The sequence below is a fragment of the Rhineura floridana genome, chromosome 12 (genome assembly GCF_030035675.1).
Source record: "Rhineura floridana isolate rRhiFlo1 chromosome 12, rRhiFlo1.hap2, whole genome shotgun sequence".
Lineage (NCBI taxonomy): Eukaryota > Metazoa > Chordata > Lepidosauria > Squamata > Rhineuridae > Rhineura > Rhineura floridana.
Genome location: NC_084491.1, coordinates 15,081,316 through 15,102,533, shown reverse-complemented (window position 1 = coordinate 15,102,533; position 21,218 = coordinate 15,081,316). Strand labels below are relative to the sequence as shown.

The window sequence follows — 21,218 nt, the reverse complement described above, 5'->3', positions numbered from 1 at the left end:
ATAACTAATATCTATATATTGGGAAAAATCATGATGAAATGAAGCTCATATAGTTAAAGGGTATTTTAGGATAATATCAGAAATAATTATTGTATTAAAACTATTTGTATTTTTATGTTTAAGAGTAGCACATATCCATTGCCTCAATATATAAAGATAAACAACAGGTATTAGGCAAAGAACATTTCAGTTTTGTTTTGGGTCATGACAAGGAGGGTGCACATTCACTTCATGGCCCAGTGTTTCAGGGCTCAATGCAGTTTGACCTTCTTTTTGCGTGTTTGTATATTATGGCTGTTATACATTTTGTAGCTGTTATAATATATGTAGTGGTTGGGAATTATGGGCTGGCATATAGGGGAGGATTGAAAATAGGGTTGAGGCAGCTGTAGTTAGCAGCAATTATTCATTTCTCTTTGATATCCTGGTTTAATGGTTTGCTCAGTGGCCAGTGGCTGAGGAAGATAATTTGGCATTGATTTTCAAATTAGGCTTTATACCAAAAAGAGAGGGGAATAAAAATGCATCATTCTGGTTTGTTTTGTTTAAATGAAGAATACATAATTAGGCTATACAATATTTAAGGGTTTGTGAACTTTGTCAAGCTTATAAGGAAGAAAAGCCACTAAAAACTGTGAATTTCTTATATCCCTTTTATGACTCAAAATTCCAGTTGATTCAATTTCATTCTCTGTGTCATATTTTTATGTCTCTGGGTGTTATTTGGCATTAAGCTTCCTCGGGGTTTCTCTGCTCTGTGCCTTAGATATACTTAAGCAGGATACTGAAATTCTGCCCATTCATAGGTTTGAAAATTTCCCACAAATAGGATAGTAACTTTATTTGGACTAGGCTCATAAGATTGATGATAACCAATGTTGCTTTCCTCTTTATAATGATCCAAGGGGGGAGGGAATTTTTCAATTATGGCCCAACCATCTACCCATATATCTGTTGATCACCCTAATGTAAAGATCACTAAGAAATCCAAAGAAGGGAAATGTAAGGGGACTGTAAAGCTCAACAACTTCTGCTTATGTTTAGGCTGATGCTATTTTACCATGAGAGGGGTGGTGAAGTAAAATAGGATTTTGATTTTATGGGTAAGGTATATTCATTTGGCTGTTGTTTTAAAAACAGAAAATAAATATTGATTCACTAATAGGCAAAAAACCTCATGGTTTAAGAATGTACCTATAGCCCACAGCTATTTCTATCAAACTTTAAAAAGCAGGGAAATTGGGCAGCTATAGTGAATGCACCAGGGGAGCAGGAGACCAGACCTCCTCTCTGAGATATTGTACTGCCCTACAAATTGGTCAAAATGCAAACACCATTTGGGTTGGTCTTTCACAGTCCAATCCACTTCCTGTGTAGCTTGGAAGAATTTGGTAACATGTGCCTCTGAGCATATGGTGAGTGGTGGAAACACCTGCCATCTCCAAAGATAGAGAATTATATTTTTGTATGTTTGTTGCTGTTCTTCTTACTTTGCTTCTTTCCTGTGTTACTAATGTTTCTACAGAGAATCTAAACTAGAACATTTTATTTTTCTCATTATTCATCCCAGAAATCTGTGTCAAATTTATTTTTATTAATTTCAAAGCCTTTTTAGTGGTCAGTGTCATATGATGGTGAAGACAGCATTTTTTGTGTTTCAAATTGGCGGTTATGTTCTATTTCTATTTTGGGTGCTTTAACAGTTGAATCTGAAACTGTAGTTTGATGTAAAATCAGACTAATTCCAGTATGTTGCTACTTCAGCAGTGACTCTAGCTGTTAGAAAAAAGAGGAGGCATGTTTTCAGCCTGCTATGTTTAAACCACTTCATTTAAGGCAAGGTGGGCACGGTCAATTAAAAACATAGAGCACACCTAGCATTTTGTTAGAATATATTTCACCTACCACTGTTTTATCTTGTGCAAATTGACACACTCCTGAGGTCCACTGGAGACTATTCTGCAGAAGTCAGTGCCATTATTATGTTTGGAGTTTTTTTAGTGTAAATTTTGCAAAGTGTGGCTGTACTTCACATATTCGCAGAAATAGAAACAAAAGAAAATGATTTCCTATAGGAAACTTCACTAAAATTGCAAAGGAAATCAGACATATTCAATGTGACCATCTGAACTATATCAACTGTCTGAATAATGTTGCTTCCTCCCTGCTAAAACAAGATCAGCACAGCACATGTCTTGTTTCTGTTATTTGGGCTGATTGCAGGTGTTGCCACCACTCACCATATGCTCAGAGGCACATGTTACCAAATTCTTCCAAGCTACACAGGAAGTGGATTGGACTGTGAAAGACCAACCCAAATGGTGTTTGCATTTTGACCAATTTGTAGGGCAGTACAATATCTCAGAGAGGAGTTCAGGTCTCCTGCTCCCCTGGTGCATTCACTATAGCTGCCCAATTTCCCTGCTTTTTAAAGTTTGATAGAAATAGCTGTGGGCTATAGGTACATTCTTAAACCGTGAGGTTTTTGCCTATTAGTGAATTTCCCTGCTTTTTAATCCGGGAGGTAAGAGATGGGATCCTCTGCAAATTAGCACCAGCAGTAACAGAAATAGTTCAGCAGTGTATTTTAAATGTTATATTGCCATCAAGAATGCCTTTACCTTTACAAGAGGGTCATGGCTTCGTGGCAGAGAACATGCTTTCCATGCAAAAGTCCCCACATTCAATACCCAGCATCTCCAATTAGGGCTGGGAGAGATCCTTATCTGAAATCTTGTCAGTCAATACTGAGCTAGGGACATCTATTGTTATAGGAGAAGGCATTAAAAAGGATCTTATTCTCAATGCAGCAGCAAAAAAAGAAGGAGGGGCATGGCTGTGACTATCATGAAGAGACCCTGCACTTTTTAATTTGCTACTGCACTACTGGTCACAAACAGAAAAACCACTTGGCCACCTCATTAGTGTAATATGGTATTACACTAACTGCAAATATTTGATGCCCCTGCAAAAGATGAAAATGAAAATGCCTCTTCCCTATACAGCAAAGGCTTTCACAAAAGTGGAAAGTAGTGGCCAACACAGCACTAATTTCAGATGGGGGCTTCAACACAGGACTAATTTCAGATAGTGAGTGAGTGAAAGAGATTTAAGATTAAACAACCAAGAGCTAAATTCAAGATTAAAGTGTTGAAAACAAAGAGTCACATCAAATCTCAAAATAACTACAGCAATGTTATGAGCACAGGTCAAACAGCCACACACACTTCAAACAAAAAGCATTTGAGCGTTTGTCATTTATAAACCCATTTAAGGATTTATACCACCAACATCAACCCAAACACAAGAAGCCTCTACTTTTCTCCCATGAGTGGGAAAGCAATGATCCCTCCACCCATTGCCGCCCTGGGCTCCTTCTAGGAGGAATGGTGGGATATAAATTTAATAAATTAAAGAAATAAATCTGCTGCTACAGTCAATTTAAAAGTTCTTTTCAAAAAAGAAAAAGCACAAAACCAAGAGACTGAACAACACTGGACTACACTTCAGGGTTGTCATACACAACTCCCTCTCAGCCCCCCAATATTTGTACAGCCATACTAGGCTACTTTGCAGGGTTGCTGTAACATGGCTGCTGTAACCTATTTATTTATTAAATTTATTAGTCGCCCATCTGGCTGGCTGTCCAGCCACTCTGGGTGATGTACAAAATAAAAACATACAAATACATCAAAATATTAAAAATCTCAACAATAATAATAAATAATAATAATAAAACCCAACCTATGCATTCTCCAGCACTATATCCACCCCTCCCCACTGCTCCACTATGCATATACGTGTGTGTGTGTGTGTGTGAATGTGTGTGTGTGTGTGTGTGAGAGAGAGAGAGAGAGAGAGAGAGAGTGAGTGAGAGAGTGAGTGAGTGAGTGTGTGTGTGTGTGTGTGTGTGTGTGCGTGCGTGCGTGCGTGTGTGCGTGCGTGCGCAAAAGCACTCCTGGCCACTGCAGAAACCTGGGACTCCAAATTTAATGCTGAGTCCAGGAGCACACCCAAACTGCGAACCTGTGTCTTCAGGGGGAGTGTAACCCCATCCAGCACAGGCTGTATTCCTATTCCCTGGTTCGCCTTACGACTGACCAGGAGCACCTCTGTCTTGTCTGGATTAAGCTTCAATTTGTTCACCCTCATCCAGTCCACCACTGATGCCAGATACTGGTTTAAAACCGAGACAGTTTCCTCGGAATTAGGTGGAAAGGAGACATAGAGTTGGGTGTCATCAGCATACTGATGGCACCGAACCCCAAACTCCCGGACAACCTCTCCCAGCGGTTTCATGTAGATGTTAAATAGCATAGGGGATAAAACTGAGCCCTGATGGACCCCACAGGCCAGTGGCCAAGGGGTCGAACAGGAATCCCCCCAGCACCACTTTCTGGGTTCGTCCCTCCAGGAAGGAATGGACCCACTGCAAAACAGTGCCCCCAAGTCCCATCCCAGCAAGGCGGCCCAGAAGAATTTGTTGTACACCGCCCTGAGAGCTTTCTGCTATAGGGCAGTCTAGAAATGTAATTAAATAAATAAAATAAATAAATAAATAAAGAATACCATGGCCGATGGTATCAAAAGCCGCTGAGAGGCCCAGCAGAACCAACAGGGACACACTCCCCCTGTCCAGTTCTCTGCGTAGGTCATCCACCAAGGTGACCAAAGCCGTCTCCATCCCATAACCAGGCCTGAAACCAGATTGAAAAGGATCCAGATAATCTGTTTCATCCAAGAATCCCTGGAGCTGGGAGGCCACCACACGCTCTATTACCTTACCTTATATATATATTTACATATATTTTTGGGTTGTAGAACTGCATCACAAAACATCTGGGGAAGCGCAATTCTTTGAAGGAAAGCCACATTCCAGTTCTCATTAAAATGCAAACTGAACAAATTTCTCCCTCATCCTTAGTAAAGATAAGCAGAGACCGACATATAGCATGTGCTTCACAACCAGGACTGGGACACTGGTATCCACCAGGAGCTACTGAAGAAATATTGAGCATGGGAAGAGATGGAAAAGAAGCAAAAGAACCCAAGACTCCAGTGGAGAAGTTCAGTGGCCCATTGAGGAACATGGTCCTGGAAGAATACTGTGAGAAGGATGCAAAATACAGGTGCAGATGCTTAACAGAAGAAGGAAGCTTTTTTAGAGCCCCGTCTCTAAGCAGAACATGAATAAAAACCACTAAAAAGCACTGGGCATTATTCTTCCCTTAACCATGATGTAACTCTTACAGCATGTCCTTGGCACTGGGAGGAACAGTTGGTAGACCTGTAGGCTCTCTCAGTCTCAATACATTGCCCGTTGCTGCAGACCTGCAAGTCAAATGCCAGAGATGATCAACAGGAAAAGAGAGTGGTTTTTCCTTCTTTTATTTCCTTCTTTTACAAAACTGCGTATCATTATTGACTAGCATTGGGGTGCTGTAAACTGCCTTGTTATCTAGCTAATGCTGGAAAAAGCCAATGGGTGGAAAACTCCTTAACATAAGCATCAGGCTTGTTTCTGCTATATGTTTTTATTGGTATCAAAGATAGCAAACCAGCTTCATCCTGGTTTTCCACCTCCTCTTCTCTGTGTGGCACCATGGATAGCCACTGCCAGTCAGAGTAGATTATATTTGGCTTAATGCACAAATAGTGTGACCTTATGACCTTGTACTCCCCCATATTTATTTATTTATTATTTGATTTATATCCCGCCCTTCCTCCCAGCTGGAGCCCAGCTGCCCATGTTAGTGGGCAGCTCAGATCCTAGTCTGATACAGCAGCTTTCGAGCTTCATTATGTCCCCAAAGAAGGGACACTTGTCAGTTTCTTGAGCCTATGAGCCTAGATTACCACAAATGCTTGGTAGGAGAAGAGATGATGTCATGGCCAGGGGAGATGCAGCAGCTTGACTGGGGAGACCCTGGCCCTCCAGGCTGAAAAGGTCAGTTATCCCTGAGCTATATAGAACTTCTGACCTCTGTCTTAAGATCCATGTAACATTAGAACAGGGGTCATCAACCTTTTTGAGACCTGGAGGCACATGTGGATTTTTGAGTAAGTGCCATGGGCAACACCCCTTCTGGTCACCTCTGCCCCTCCCCCAGATCAGTGCACGTGTGCACACACATGCACGCACACACAAACAAAGAAGACACAGAGAAAGCATGCACGCACACACGTAACACACACACACACACTTCACTTTCCCAAGAAATCTGGATAAAAGTCAGATCCGAACAGGCTCACTTCATAGGCAGGATCAGCAGCGTGGGTGATAAATGACATGTATGCCAAAGGCACAGCCACACCTGGCAAGCCATTTATATGAAGCTGCTCACTGTGTAATTGCAGCAGTTTCAACAATAGCATTGCAGAAATTTTGCTTCACTGATTGCATCTATGAATCAGACCAAGTTGGCAAGTTCACTAACCATGCCTTCTCCGCATTTTGTTCCAGGGGCAACCATCCCACCATCTTCTTGGCCTTTGCTTGGAAAACTGCCTTTACATGTATCAAACGACACGAGGCTTCCAATCGAGGGCATTCGGGAACCACCCGTGCAATATAATTTGCCACACTTTAGATCTCTGAAAAGGAAACAGCCAGTTATCTCAAATTAAAAAGACAAAACAAAACAAGAGCAGACTACTAAGAGAGGTCATATCTTTCCCTCACTTAGCTCCTCACTCATTCACCAGTTTAACCTACATTATTTATATTTATTACTAGAAAGAGGATGAGGCTGCTCACCTAGGGATGGACAAATCTGTCAGTTTTGGTCCTCTCAGTTTCACATTTTTCCAAACTTATATTCAGTTCTCCACATCCACAGCAATTTATATATATTTTTTTAAAAATAAAAATCCTCATGAAAATTCATCAACATTTTTGTGTGAATTTCTCCTAACACAAGCATTTGGTGTGCAATTTTGACCAATATACTCATTTTTGCAAGATTTCCCCAAATTAATCATTTTTGTATGTTATTTTCACTAATATATGCATTTTATACACACTTTACCCTAATATATGTATTGTACATATTACTTGGCTGGAGAACTGCATCACCAGATTTGGAGAAGTGTGAATTTCAAAGGATTGTTGTGTTTCATTTCACATATTGTTTTGAAAAGTGCAAATTAGGTAGGTTCGCCATTAAATGCAAACTGAACTGAATTTCTCCCCCATCTCTATACTTACCCCCCACTTGAGATGTACTGGGCTGTTTTCAGCAGCCCAATTTAATGTTGATGCTCATTAACGGGGGGGAGGGTTCAAGGTACGAAACAATATTTTAAGGGACCCAGTTCCCACCACCAGCAGCTCACATGATCTCCCTGTCTTTGAAGGCAAGGTTCACACAGGATCCCTGCATGGTGTGTGTGTGGGCGGAACTGGGACAGGAGCCCCATTTGCAGTGGCTAGTACTTCCTGACCCAGTCCTCCTTGTAGAAATCAAGGAGAGACAGTTAACTTTTCAAGTGCCTCTACTCAGTTTCTCACGATGCCTCCTGTTTGTGACATTTATAGTCCACCTTTTTCCATTATGGAACCCAAGATGGTGTATGTAGGGTCCCTAGGAACTGATCAAGCCAGACCCCACCCCGCTTAGCTTTAGGCAAGGTGACTGCATTATGTGCTCTCAAACAGACCATGCCCTGGGACCGATTTTTCTTTTGAGAATCCCACGCTTTCTAACCATAAAAGACTTGCATTGCTTACTTTTTTGCACAGGGCAGGTATGTGCCATTAGCCTTCCTGCAATGGCCATAATAAACCCCATTCTGGTTTATAGCATAACAAGAATCGACACCCACAGTGGCACCTGCAGAGGAAAAAGAAGTAAGATATATTCTTCAGCCTTTAACATTATTGTCACGGGCCACACGAAGATCTCATGGCAAAGCAAGAAGGAGGAGGAGGAAGACTTCTTCCTTTCTTTATATCCCACCTTCAAGGAGATCAAGGTGGCATATAAACATGGCTCTCCCCTCCTGATTTTATCCTCACAACAACCCTGTGAGGTAGGTTAGGCTGAGAGACAGTGACTGGCCCATGGTTACCTCAGTAAGCTTCATGACCAAGCAGGGATTTCAATCCTGGTCTCCCAGGTCCCAGTCTGACATTGTAACCACTACACCACACTGATCCTGGGGAGGGACCTAGTGGTCTGCATAGGGAAGAGGCTGAGACTGGGGAGGACCAGTGACAGCCCTGCCCCAGAGGCACCTGCTGCCACAAAAGAGTCAGAGTCGGCCAAGGAACCACCTTCCGCTAGTCCTCCTAAACCTGCCTGCCCTCCCAACTTGCTTCTGGTGCAGCCTCTGGGGGGAAGAGTTGGAGGTGCAGTCAGAGGAGAAGGCTGGAGAAGATTGGGCTGAGATGTCTCCACCTCCATCGCCAAGGACATGCCGGTGAATGAGCAGGCACAAACAGACAGAACCATCTCCCCAACATCTGAGGAGGAGTGCACGTTTGCTTGCCCAATCCCGTGGGAGATATTTCTCGCTAGGGCTGTGCACAGCCCGCCCTATGCGCCCCATGGCTCCAATCTGTGGACTCTAGGAAGGGCCAATCAGCCCTGTTCCAAAGAGGGGACCATTCACCTTGCTCCAGACCCATTTCCAAAACTATTTGGGGAATAGTCCTAAGGGGCTTGTAAAAAATAAAAATTTGGTTGGGAGGGAGGATGAGGAGACATGACATCTTCTCCCTACCCCCTGAGAACAGGCAGATACAACCAGCGCAGGATGGAATCATTTTGCTTACCAGCTGGTAAGCAGGACAACTCCACCCTGAGCATTGCCAGTCGCTGCTGCTTCGTGAGCAGCTTCTCTGTATGCAGGGAAGCCATTCGCGAACTAGCAGAGACTGACACTGCAAAGGGTGAATCCTTCCACTTATCAGCCAATAAGCAAGAGGATTCTCTACTGCTGGGTGCTGCCCCTTTGTGAGTGGCTTCCCTGCATGTAGGGAAGATGCTCACAAATGGGATTTAGGTCGCGGGGCTTGGGGAGGCCTGGCGAGAAGGACCGAGAGGTCAGGCAGGAAAGGCACCTACTTTCTCCCATGAAGAGATGCCTCCTTTCCCCATTTTCTCTCCTTCTTCCCGCACATGCATGCCTCTTCTTTCTGCCATATGCCCTGCCCCCTGATAGCCCTAGATCATTCTGGGCCACTGTACCTGACCTGTAGAGAACCAGGTCTATCTCAACCCGACTCAGCCAAGACCAAATGCCTCCAACAAGGCCTGATTTGGGATGGGTCTTGGCCAAATACAGAGCACAGCCCTAGCTCCTGTGCAAGTAGAGAGCCCGCCCCGAGCCTACTTAAGTGGTCTCAGGGGAAGAGTTGAGTTGCTGCGACAACATCTTTGCTTGAGTAGCCATGCCTAGCTATGCCTTGTGGAGTCTCAGAGAGCTGTGTTATCTGTAAGCTGATCTATGAAATGGTCTCAGCCTAGATGTTGCATTAAACATAACAGAGAAAAACATACCAGTGAGTCTGAGTCTGAATCTAACGGGGTTGGCCAGGACAATTATAATGGCATGATAATGAAGCCAATCTGATGTCCCTGCTGGTGTGTTTGCACCATGCCAACCATGGAGCCACTTCACCCCTCCCCATCTCTTTCTTGGAAAGCAGCAACGATGTGACCAACTGTGACGATGTGAGCATCGCCGCCCCATCAAGACATCCACTACTGCAGTGGTATGAAGATCCACTGACATAGATTTAGGTCCCCAGGGAGAATTTTCCTTTTCTGAATGCAAAACATGTGCTCTACCACTGGGCTATGGACCCTCCGCTAATATTAAAAATCTGCCTGACACTAAGTCAGATTATTTGTCCATGTAGCTCATACTGTTCTTTCCCTATTCTCTATAGCAGTGAGAGGCTTTCCCATCACCTGGTACCAGATACTTTCAACTGGTGATGCCAAGAACTGAAGCTGAGGCTTTACACATGCAAAGCAGGTGGTCTACCACCGGGCTTTGGTCTCTGCCCATAGACTAGTGGCCAATATTGCCTTAATTATGTGAGAACTGGTTCCTTAATTTATTATGATGGAGATAAATTCTCACTCCTTCCTATTTCTCAGGGGAGGACTCTCTGTTGTAAAAGTAAAAGCAAAACCTTTCCCCTCTTTTTTTGCTTCCTTTCCCAACAGAAAACAGGTTGAAAACTTGGGCTGTGCCTTTGTGCTGAATACGTTTCTCATGGAATTATGTGCAAATTGCTAAAGGTTCCACTCCATCTGTGGAATTGATTTGATCCGCAATAGCCTCTCCTCTGTTAATTTAAAAGCACAGGGGGTATAGTTTTGTTTGGTTAAGGAGGTATGTGAAAAACATAATGGTCTTATTATGAACCATTCAAAATATATGTCAGTAGCTTTAGCATATGAAATGGGAGGCTGGCCTTAGTGTTCATATACATGAATTCACACTGATGTGTGCTGGAGACCCACCCAGACACTAAAACAGAGATTTTTGGGAGGGAGCCAAACCCTGAAGAATGGCAACCCTAATCCTCTCAAACCATGAGAGGGGGGGTGTCCCTCAAGGTTTTAAATCAATGCCCTTCCCAGAGAGGCCCATCTGGCACCTATTTTAATATTGTTCCAGTGCCAAACAAACACCTTTCTTTAATTTTACAATGTCTTTCAAATCATGCTATGGCCTTATATTGTTTTAACTCTGTGGATTTTGTCCCTCTGCTCTCAGTTTTAAATTGATCTGTTGCAGTACAGTTTCTTGTCCTCTCTTCTCGGTTTTTTTTATAAAGCGATTTGTATCAGATGTATTTTGTCGTTTTACTGTATTCTGATTTGTTTTCATTCCTGCCAAATGATTTCTGTCCTAAAATGGCCTAGAAATGTAAATTACAGATTTAGCAAGCCATCCCCCAAAAGGAAAAAAAATAGGGATGAAACAGGAACAATTATTTACCAGATATAAAGAGGATAAAATAGGGGATGCCCCCAGTTAAAAGGGACAAGTAATGGACATTATGACTTAGGCTGCAATCAGATACATGTCTACTCAGAAGTAAGCTCCATTTGGTTCAATGGGACTAAGGGCTGGCTCACATGGTGACTTAATGTGAGATTGGTGCTACTTGCATCCCTGTTTAATTCGCAGGATTCACATGAGATTGCAGCTAAGGCGAAAGTATGTTGCTGCTTTCCCCGTTAAATCTGTATTAAACCAATGCCCTGAAAATCCGAAGGAAAAGTGAAGGAAAAACCGTCTCTGCTTCGCTGTGTTCCTGCATGCGGATGCTTTGTTCCAAAGTGTTTTTGCTGGGTACTCCCCTTACTCTGCCCACCAAACTCTCAATGAGTTTCATTTTGTTTCCATCGGCTTAACCAGCCACTTTTGGTCGCTCTAGCCTTCCTTTCCCCCATCTTTCCCCTGGTGTGACAGAAGGCGTGCACACACATACGTACTTAATTTTAAAAAGGGGGGTTACTATAAATATTGCTGCAGGTACTTGTCTTGCTTTTCCACCTCGGCTAGTTCCAGGGGCTTTCCTCCTCAGTTCAGCCTCTCGGCGGCAACTGCCATGGTCTAAGGAGTCAGGGGTGGATGCCTAGCAGACAGACTGAGGCTCAATGGTGTTGCCTGGGTAAGTGCTGGCTGCAGCTGTCACTGCCGCCTGCATGGCCTGGCAGTGCTTACTGATGCGGCAGCCATGGTTGCTGGGCTCCTGCTGAAAGCCAGGCTGGGCAGTAGCAACAGCAGTGCCTCCGCGGCTCTCCAGCAGCAACAGGGGTTTTACTATAAATATTGCAGGAGGAAATGAAACTGACAGAAAAAGTTTTTTGTGTGTCTATTGCATCCCCCACACTCTCCCAGCTTCAGTTTGCAATTGACAAGAAACAATGAAGCTGACAAAAAAGCCCTCCCCTTTTCCATTAGCAATGTGGATACTCCAGAGGGACTAAACATGTAAATTTGGGGACAGGCTCACAAGGAAGCAGCTATATTAAACCTTTCCAGAAGAATGTCAATTGTGTGAATGGGAAACAGCAGACTGGAAGGTGGGAAGTGTGAACCTTGCAAATCTATTGCAATGCCAATGCATCTTTACTCCGAAGTTTAACCACCATGTGAATCAGCCCTAACTCCCAGGTAAGTATGTGTTGGATTGCAACCTTAGTCTTTTTCAACACAGATGTTCAGTAATTCCAGGGTTCACTCACCTGGTCCCCAAAGTTCAATGCACTGGTCCTTCAAGGCGGGACACTTCCCCATGTAGCAGTAGCCTTGGTTGTTTTTGCATGGATATCCATTCACTCTGAAGCGATCGATGGGACATTGTTGAGAGCGGCCTGTGCACAGTTCTGGCAGATCACAGTCATGCTTAGCTGGTCGGCATACAGCTCCTGCTCTTCTAAGCTGTAGGGCAAAGTGAAAGGTCCTCCAGTCTGTTATTATTTATCATATGTAGCAGTGGGAGAGATCAAATAGAAATTATCATTGTTCTTCCATTCTACTGGGAAGGCTCCTCTTCCTCTGCCATGTGGACTACCAGCTAGAGAAGGATGGACATCCCAACCATGCCTGAATCTGCTCAAGGAGATGCCTCCAGGCTCGCAGTATTTTGTGGGAGGGATTCAAGCACATACTGGGAAAGTGGGTTAAAGGGTTCTGTTGTCCTACAGCAACAAATGCATGTTTGGGGAAAAAAAGAAACAGACTTGTGTAGTTAGGAAAATGATAGGAAAGGGCATTGAAAAGTGTGGAATTAACAGGGATCCTGGGAACTGTGGAGAGCTGCAAGCACCATGAACATTAGGTCCTGGCATGCTGTCGTAACATTATTTCCCTTTATCAGAGTGCTTGGTGAGGTCAAAAGACTTGATTTGATTCATTTTGGACCCTAAAGAGCCAAGGTAGCCAACATGGTGTCCTTCAAATGTTCTTGGACTACAGCTCCCATAATCCTTGGTCACTGCCCAATGATGAGTAGGGTTGAAGGGATTTGTAGTCTAAGAACATCTGGAGAACACCCACATGGCTACCTTAGCAGTAGAGGCTGGGCTCTAATCCAAAATGGATCCACAGAAGGGACTCCCCAAATCAAGACTTGGATGCATTCATTGCTGGACTAGTCCCAGGGATAAACATGTGATCAGCAGAGGTGACTTATGGCTTGAAGGATTATATTATGTAGTAAATCAACAGAGTTCCCTAACCTCCTGTGAAATTTCTCTATGTGGATATGGTAATAAGTTTCAACTGAGCTACAGAAAGAAACTAGGAAACAAAACAAAAATGCTTCTGATCAAGGCAGGCATCAGAGTGAAATAGAGAATGTATCCCCATGTGATCAATACACAGCAAGATTGAGAGATATTTCCAGCACAGAAAACAAAGCCTTACCTGGCAGTTTTCACAACATTCTCCATATCCACATTTAGCACCTGGCTTCAGTTTGCAAGTTGCAGCTTCACAGCAGTCATTTTTACATTCCTGAAAACCAAAACCAGTCTTGTATTATGAACTTGGTTTTCCAGGACAATCTGTCTGATCTGTTCCAGTTAGTATCTTTTGGGATTATAACGGGGGGGGGGGAGTATTTCTTCAGTACTCATCATCCAGTATGGGTATATAGCAAATAAAGGCTAATCGCTGTAAACCAAGGGGACATGCCTATTTGATTAGAACTGTGTGTCCTTAGTGCTTAAAAAAAGAGAGAGAGAAAATGAAAAATGAAAATTCTGCACCAAGCTAATTTAAATTCTGTGCCAAGAAAAGCTGAATTTTGTAATGTGTATATATTGTGCAAACCAGGCAGACTTGCATAACAATTCTTTCCTCTTATTTTGTACAATTTAATTTATTCTGGTCTTGCTCCCCATGGGTTTATGTGGAATACTGTGAACTTATTCCTGCCAATTGCAAATCACACTGACTGCACCTCTCTGGCTTCTACGTTTTCAGTAAGGACACCCACAGCCATAAGAGCTACAAATTGATTTATTTTATTTCCTTTTAAAATGAAATCTGAAATGTTCAGGATTCTGCACCCAATGCCATTATTCAGAGCTTCTGTGTTCCCGCAGAATCATGCCATACACATAACCCTGCCTGTGATGCTTTTCCTTTTGTCTACAGGCCATATACCTTCCTTGTTCATTCCCTCTTCACTGCAGCTCATGTTTTCCAGTCCACACATTGTAGTCCTTGAGGTACTTTGGCTCCAAGGAGTTACCAAGTTATTATTGTAAGGCCTTCTTAGAATGATGCTTCATCATGGCCTTGTATCATTCCAGGGACATTCCAGAGAGATAACAATGGCTTCCACTCATAGGGTTTTGTGGTGGTAAAACAAAAGGAAAGGAATGGAAAGGGAAGTGCCTCTTCCTTCCCACCTTAGTAAACCCAGGAGTGGCTCCTGGTTTGGGAGCCTCCTCAGCAAAGTGTCCTCTGATGGACCCCTTCTACATCAGTGGGGTTCCCTAGTAGTAGTGGTGTGAGTAACAGGTGGCTGGTTTAAGTTCTCCACAATGCCCTAGAGCAGCCTTTCCCAACTAGTGGGCCACCAAATGTTGTTGGACCACAACTCCCATCAGCCTCAGCCAGCATTGCCAATGGTCAGGAAAGATGGGAATTGTGGTCCAACAACATCTGGTGGCCCACTAGTTGGGAAAGGCTGCCCTAGAGCACTGTTCTTCAACCTTGGGTCTCCAAATGTTGTTGGACTACAACTCCCATCATCTTTGGCCATTGGCTAAGTTGGCTGGGGTTGATGGGAGTTGCAGTCTGACAACATCTGGGGATGCAAGGTTGAAGAACACTGCCCTAGAGAGATACTGTGTCAGGAGCACTGTGGCACATTAAAATGGCAACTCACAGACCTAATTTCCAGGGCAGGGGTCAATATCAGTGGTCCCTGTCTGGATGCCAGGGCCCCAGCAGATGCCCAAGAGTGCCCTGACTCCAGGCTTGGGTAAGCCCTGCCCCAAATTACTATTAATGACCTGCACACATGATTATTATTATTATTTCTTTTTTCCAATATGACATCATCTTAGAAGAAGCATTTCCCCTTTTCTTCACGTGCAGGACATTACACTTCTATATGCATTAATAATTTTTAAAAATTAAAACATTAATTAAAAATTAATTCTTATCATCTGCCTAATTAATCATGGTCAATTAAAATTATTTTAATTATCTATTTGGATTAATCAACTGGCAGTTGCACCTCTCATTTCAGAATTAAGATGTCAAAATCTGAAATTTGGATATTTTGTGCTCAAAATCCGAGAATGTACATTAGGGTTTTGCATTTCAAATCCATCACTACTTTCATGTGAAAGTTCACATAGCTGTGTCATTCACTAGTAAACAGTCTACAACAAGATGCTACCTAGGCCGCATTCACACCATACATTTATTCCACCATTTTTTCCACTTGAAATAGCCATGGCTTCCCGCAAAGAATCCTACTTACAGTTGCTAGAAGACCCCTGTTCCCTTCATAGAGAACTTCTCAGAGTTTTCTAGGAAGAGGGACTGGCTATTAAACCACTTCAGCAATTGTAGCTCTGTGAGGAGAATAGGGGTCTCCTAACAACTCTCAGCACCCTTCACAAATTACCCTTCTCAGGATTCTTTAGGGGAAGCCATGACTGTTTGAAGTGGAATAATAGTGAAATAAATGTATGGTGTGAATGTGGCCCTAAACAGCCGTAACAGTCTATAAGAATCCCACCTCTTGACAAGTTCCTTTTCACAACAATAGTTCATGAAAAGATACCTCTGGAGAGCCACAGTCACATTCTTCTCCCTCTTCAACAAAGTCATTCCCACAGACTGGGGTCGCAACAATATCTTTTGGCAATGGCATGTTGATGATACATGCCGGGGTCCGGTCCATAATGTATTTCTGAAAATCCTGGAGACTGCAGGAGCTGAAATCCCGGGGAGATTTATAGCTGGAAAGATGAAATGATATGCAGGCAATTATGCCAACTAATCATTGGGAGGGACTATATAGCTCAGTGGCAAAGTACATGCTTTACAGATAGAAGGTCCCAAGTAAGTTCTACCTCTAATTACAAAAGACCTGGTAGCAAACAGGTGGGCTCCTGCTGGGAGGAAGGGCAGGATATAAATCAAATAATAAATAAATAAAATGAGAAAGATCTCTGCCCTAGATTGTAGTCATCAATTCAAGCTGTAAACCTTTAGCAAAGACCCAAAGAGATCTGCATTCTCTGCCAGACAGATAATACTGGACTAGATGGACTACTTACTGGACTAGTAAGTAGAAGTACTGTCAGATATGCTTTAAGTTGGATTCTGGCATTGAGCAGAGGATTGGACTCGGTGGCCTTATAGGCCCCTTCCAACTTTATGATTCTACGGCTCTATGATTCTATGACTATTTATATTACTTAATTAATATATCACTTAATGCCATACTAGGCTTCTAAGCCATCTACAAAGTATAAAAACCAATTACACAAATACAGTTGCAATAGTCTGACTTGGTAGTTTCCTATAGTCCAGAATAATTTATTTAGTTAGTTAGTTAGTTTCATTTATAAACCGCCCATAACCAATGGCTCCCTGGGCGGTGTACAACATACAAAAGTACAATAAGCAAAGTTGCATGGCATGGAACATATATAAAAACAGATTAATCAGCACTAAATTGACCTAATTAATTCATCATATTATCAGCATTAGGAAAACACAGCAGCCACATGGATACACTGACATCCTGCAAATTTTGTTTTCCTGATGCAGTTTTGGCCAACTGAGGCTATATAAGATGCAAACATACCCTACTCCTCAAAGAAGGGCATGCTGTGCTCCCAAAGACACCACACAAATTTAAAAAACCAGGATGCTGTCAGTGATTATGATGATGGTGGTGGTGAAAGCTGTATGTTGGATGACAGACAAAATCTAAAGACAGAAGCCAGGAGATTGAAGGCCCACTCAGATTAGTGAGAATCTGTGGTGCAGGGGTTCTTGCACAACTTTGTCTAGACTTTTGAGAAACCCACTTCTGCTGACCACTGGTATTCTGCAGATCCCTTTGAGTTCTTGCTGAAGTTTTACAGTGTGACTTGATGACCAGCGTTCATTCCCGTGAAAGCTACGCATTGCATGAAAGCAAGATGAAAGCACTTCGATTTCTCTAGTCTCAGCCAGGAAACTCAGGGCACATCCAGATTAATAAATCCAGCCGGAGGCCTTAAAAAAAGAAGTCTGCAACTGACATCCATATGACATCACAACACAAGCATGGGTATATTTTTAAAAAGACAATTTAAGCATCTCTTCTGTAGTCTTCAGACAATGAGATGATGATGATCATCATCATCATTCATTAGACTTCTTACCCACTCTTCACCATGAGCTCCCAGGGTAGGTAACAATACACAATATTAAAATAGTTAAAACAATTTTAATTGGTAAGGACTATTACTTGGCTGAAGAACTGCATTGCAAAATTTGGAAAAGTGCAAATTTCAAAGGATGGTTATGTTTTGGTTCATGTATTCTCTCAGAAAGCGGCAATTGGGTAGGTTCACCTTTAAATGTGAACCAAATCAAAATTCTCCCCCATCCCTAATTGCAGGGGGAAGAAACTACTACAAAAGCCCATCCAGGCACTCATGCTCAAATATGCTTATATATGCATTTCTATGTATAGTTTACCCTAGTATATGCATTTTGGTACACATTACTTGGCTGGAGAATCACATTGCAAAATTCTGAGAACTGAATTAGTCAAAGGATGGCTGTGTTTCATAGAATCATAGAGTTGGAAGGGGCCTATAAGGCCATCGAGCCCAATTCCCTGCTCAATGCAGGAATCCAAATTAAAGCATACCCAGTGGCTGTCCAGCTGCCTCTAGAAGGCCTCTAGTGTTGGAGAGCCCACTACCTCTCTAGGTAATTGGTTCCATTTTCGTACCACTCTTAACAGCTTGGAGGTTTTTCTTGATGTTCAGTTGAAATCTGGTTTCCTGTAACTTGAGCCCATTGTTCTGTGTCCTGCACTCTGGGGCAATCAAGATCCTCCTCTGTGTGGCAGTAGTTGAAGAGTGCTATCATATCTCCCCTCAGTCTTCTCTTCTCAAGGCTAAACATGCCCAGTTCTTTCAGTTTCCCCTTTGTTTGCAGTCCCTTGATCATCCTCGTTGCCCTCCTCTGAACCTGTCCCAATTTGTCTGCATCCCTCTTAAAGTGCAGTGTCCAGAACTGGATGCAGTACTCAAGATGAGGCCTAACCAGTGCCAAATAGAGGGGAACTAATACTTCACACAATTTGGAAACTATACTTCTGTTAATGCAGCCTAAAAAAGCATTTGCCTTTTTTGCAGCCACATCACACTGTTGGCTCATATTCAGCTTGTGATCATCAACAATCCAAAGATCCTTCTTGCATGTAGTATTGCTGAGCCAGGTGTTCCCCATCTTATAACTGTGCATTTGGTTTCTTTTTCCTAGCTATAGAACTTTACACTTATCCCTGTTAAATTTCATTCTGTTGTTTTCAGCCCATCAGATCCCTTTGAATTTTGTTTCTGTCTTCCAAGGTATTAGCTATCCCTACCAATTTTGTATCAACTGCAAATTTGATAAGCATTCCCTGCACCTCCTCATCGAAGTCATTAATGAAAATGTTGAAGAGCACTGGGCCCAGGACTGAGCCCTGCGGTACCCCACTCGTTACCTCCTCCCAAGTCCACATATTGTTTTAGTCTACATATTGTTTCAGAAAGTGAAAATAAGGTAAGTTTGTTAAATTCAAACTGAACTGAATTTCTCCGCCAACCCTAATTGTTAGGGGAATAAACTACAAAATCCACCCAGGAATAGTCCCAAAGCTTAGGAAACTTGCAAACCACACACACACACGCACACAGAAAGAGAGAGAGAGGAATGTGGCTGAGCCCTGACCACCAAGTCACATTGTGAAACCAAAACCAAACAGAGATCTACTTAACACTACTCGCTAGCAGACGTGGTTTTCTCTAAAGATTATATAACAAAGTTGCGCCAGAAACCTCAGCACTCGTTTGTTGGGCAAAACAGGCATTCTCAAAGCAAATGCTTCTGTGTGAAATACCAAAGAAGCTGTTTCACAGTATTAAAAAAAAGAGATGACGCACAAATTCCATTAAATCATGTCACGAATGGCTTTCTGCTCTTATCAGCATTGCACAAAACGTGAGGCACTGAACACCCCAAGCCTTTGGCAGCAACTGCCCCAGCTTACAAACTGACAGCATGTTCAACCAAGGCTGCAAGAGGCTTACACAAAAGATAACTGAAGCAATGCCCGAGAAGACTTGTTTGTGACTAGGCAAAACAAGTCAGTGAACAAATTATTTGATCTGTCAGTTTCATTGAGGAACAGACTAGTTGTTATGCAGGACTGGATAAACAGTCTCCCCCTCCCCTTCAAAAAAAATGGAAAAGCAGCTGCAAGGTGCTGCCAGTTTGTGCAGAAAATAAGTGTGGGGAGGGGCTGCTTAACCCCTTCTAATCATTTAGTTGAATTATTTATTGATAGATGCTTAGCAGCAATAATATTCAAAAGCAATGACAGGTTTTGCTAGACTCCTCTGGCATGTGCAGGGGACTCACCTGAGTTGTGCTGCCATGATGCACGATCCCGAGCTACATGTACAGAAGCTTGAGTCATGATTCATGCCAAAGTTATGGCCCATTTCATGGGCCATGGTTGCACCAATCGCAATTGGGTTTGTGTTGTGATCCTGCATAAAGGAGAACAGTGAATCTGTTGTTAGTCTGCCAGGAAACAGGCAAGTAGAAAAGTTCACTAAGGAATTTTTTTGGGGAAAAGTGGGTGCTGGGGTTGGGGGAAGGGAGGGGAGAAGATCTAGTCATTTTCAGGGTCAGCATACTATGCTGGCAGTGTTTTTTCCAATAGCAGTTGTCCTGTTAATGGCCCAGTGGCTGCCATTTTTCCTCACAATTACCTCCTCAGAGTAATAATATATCATGATGCACAGTCATTCTGGGAGTATTCCAGTTTGGTACATTTCTCCCACCCCCCAAAATAATTTCTGAAATCCCGCTCCGCCGAATTCCCAACCTCTGAATGGAACAGCAAATTTGGGGGAAAGCATTGCAGCCGAGCTTAGTTCCCTATCTATACATCACACACAATACAGATTTTGGGGAAGGGCTGTGGCTCATTTGTAGGGCACATGCTTTACATGCAAAAAGGCAGAGGTACCATCACTTTTTTCTTTTCAGCACCTACTGAAGACCTCCTTCTTTCAACAAGCCTTTTAAGCAGAGATCTTATCCCAGTCTATCTGTATTGGAATGATTTGTTTTTTACAGGTGGAATGTTTGAAAAAAATATTTTAATTGTTTTTATCTTAACTGAGTAGCTTCTCCCTAGGACCCCGGGATTTTTAGTTTTGAGAACAGAGTAGGGATGGATGGATCAGTCTGGGTGGTACTTAATGCTAGTCCTACTCAGAGTTGACTCACTGAAGTTAATAGGCATGAGTAACTTAGGTTCATTAATTTCAATCAGTAGGGCTTAGTTGAATACAACCCTCAGTCTATGTTATGCCATGTTCATTCATTCATGTCATCATGCAATGTCTATCTATTCATTAACTAGGACAGCTTCCCTCCAAAACCCTGGAAACAGTAGTTTTATGAGCAACTAGCAATGAACGGATCATGTCTGTTATAATAATTATAATAATAATTTTAATTTATAAGTCGCCTATCTGGCCGATGGCCACTCTAGGCGACATACACTTCAGTTAAAAATATATCATAATAAATACAGTACAACAATAAAACCGTAAAACAGTGACAGTTCAGAGTAGCAGGCAATTAGTCAAAAAGATTAACCCTCCCCAGAAGTCCCGAAGGCCTGTCTGAAAAGCCAGGTCTTCAAGGCCTGGCGGAATACATTCAGGGAAGGGGCATGCCAAAGATCATATGGGAGGGAGTTCCAGAGAGTGGGGGCCGCCACTGAGAAGGCCCTCTCTCTAGTTCCCACCAGCCTAGCTGTTTTAGTTGGTGGGACTGAGAGAAAGCCCTGTGTGGCTGATCTTGTTGGGCAGCATAATTGGTGGCATTGGAGGCGCTCCATCAGATAAACTGGGCCGAGACCGTGTAGGGCTTTAAAGGTTAATACCAACACCTTGAATTGGGCCCGGAAAACTACTGGGAGCCAG

General features: G+C 42.9%; 1 protein-coding gene across 2 annotated transcripts in view; it reads right to left on the bottom strand.

Moving 5' to 3' along the window:
- The window catches only part of LOC133368291 (zinc metalloproteinase-disintegrin-like NaMP), a 111,048-nt gene that overhangs the window by 22,876 nt on the left and 66,954 nt on the right, over positions 1 to 21,218 (bottom strand). For both annotated transcript variants that reach the window (XM_061592334.1, XM_061592335.1), the window contains exons 11-17: positions 19,636 to 19,766; positions 15,782 to 15,959; positions 13,399 to 13,488; positions 12,216 to 12,411; positions 7,730 to 7,832; positions 6,438 to 6,594; positions 5,251 to 5,331 (exon numbers count right to left, since the gene is read on the bottom strand). In XM_061592334.1, coding sequence (XP_061448318.1) covers positions 5,251 to 5,331; positions 6,438 to 6,594; positions 7,730 to 7,832; positions 12,216 to 12,411; positions 13,399 to 13,488; positions 15,782 to 15,959; positions 19,636 to 19,766 — 936 coding nt within the window. The remainder of the gene's footprint in view (positions 1 to 5,250; positions 5,332 to 6,437; positions 6,595 to 7,729; positions 7,833 to 12,215; positions 12,412 to 13,398; positions 13,489 to 15,781; positions 15,960 to 19,635; positions 19,767 to 21,218) is intronic.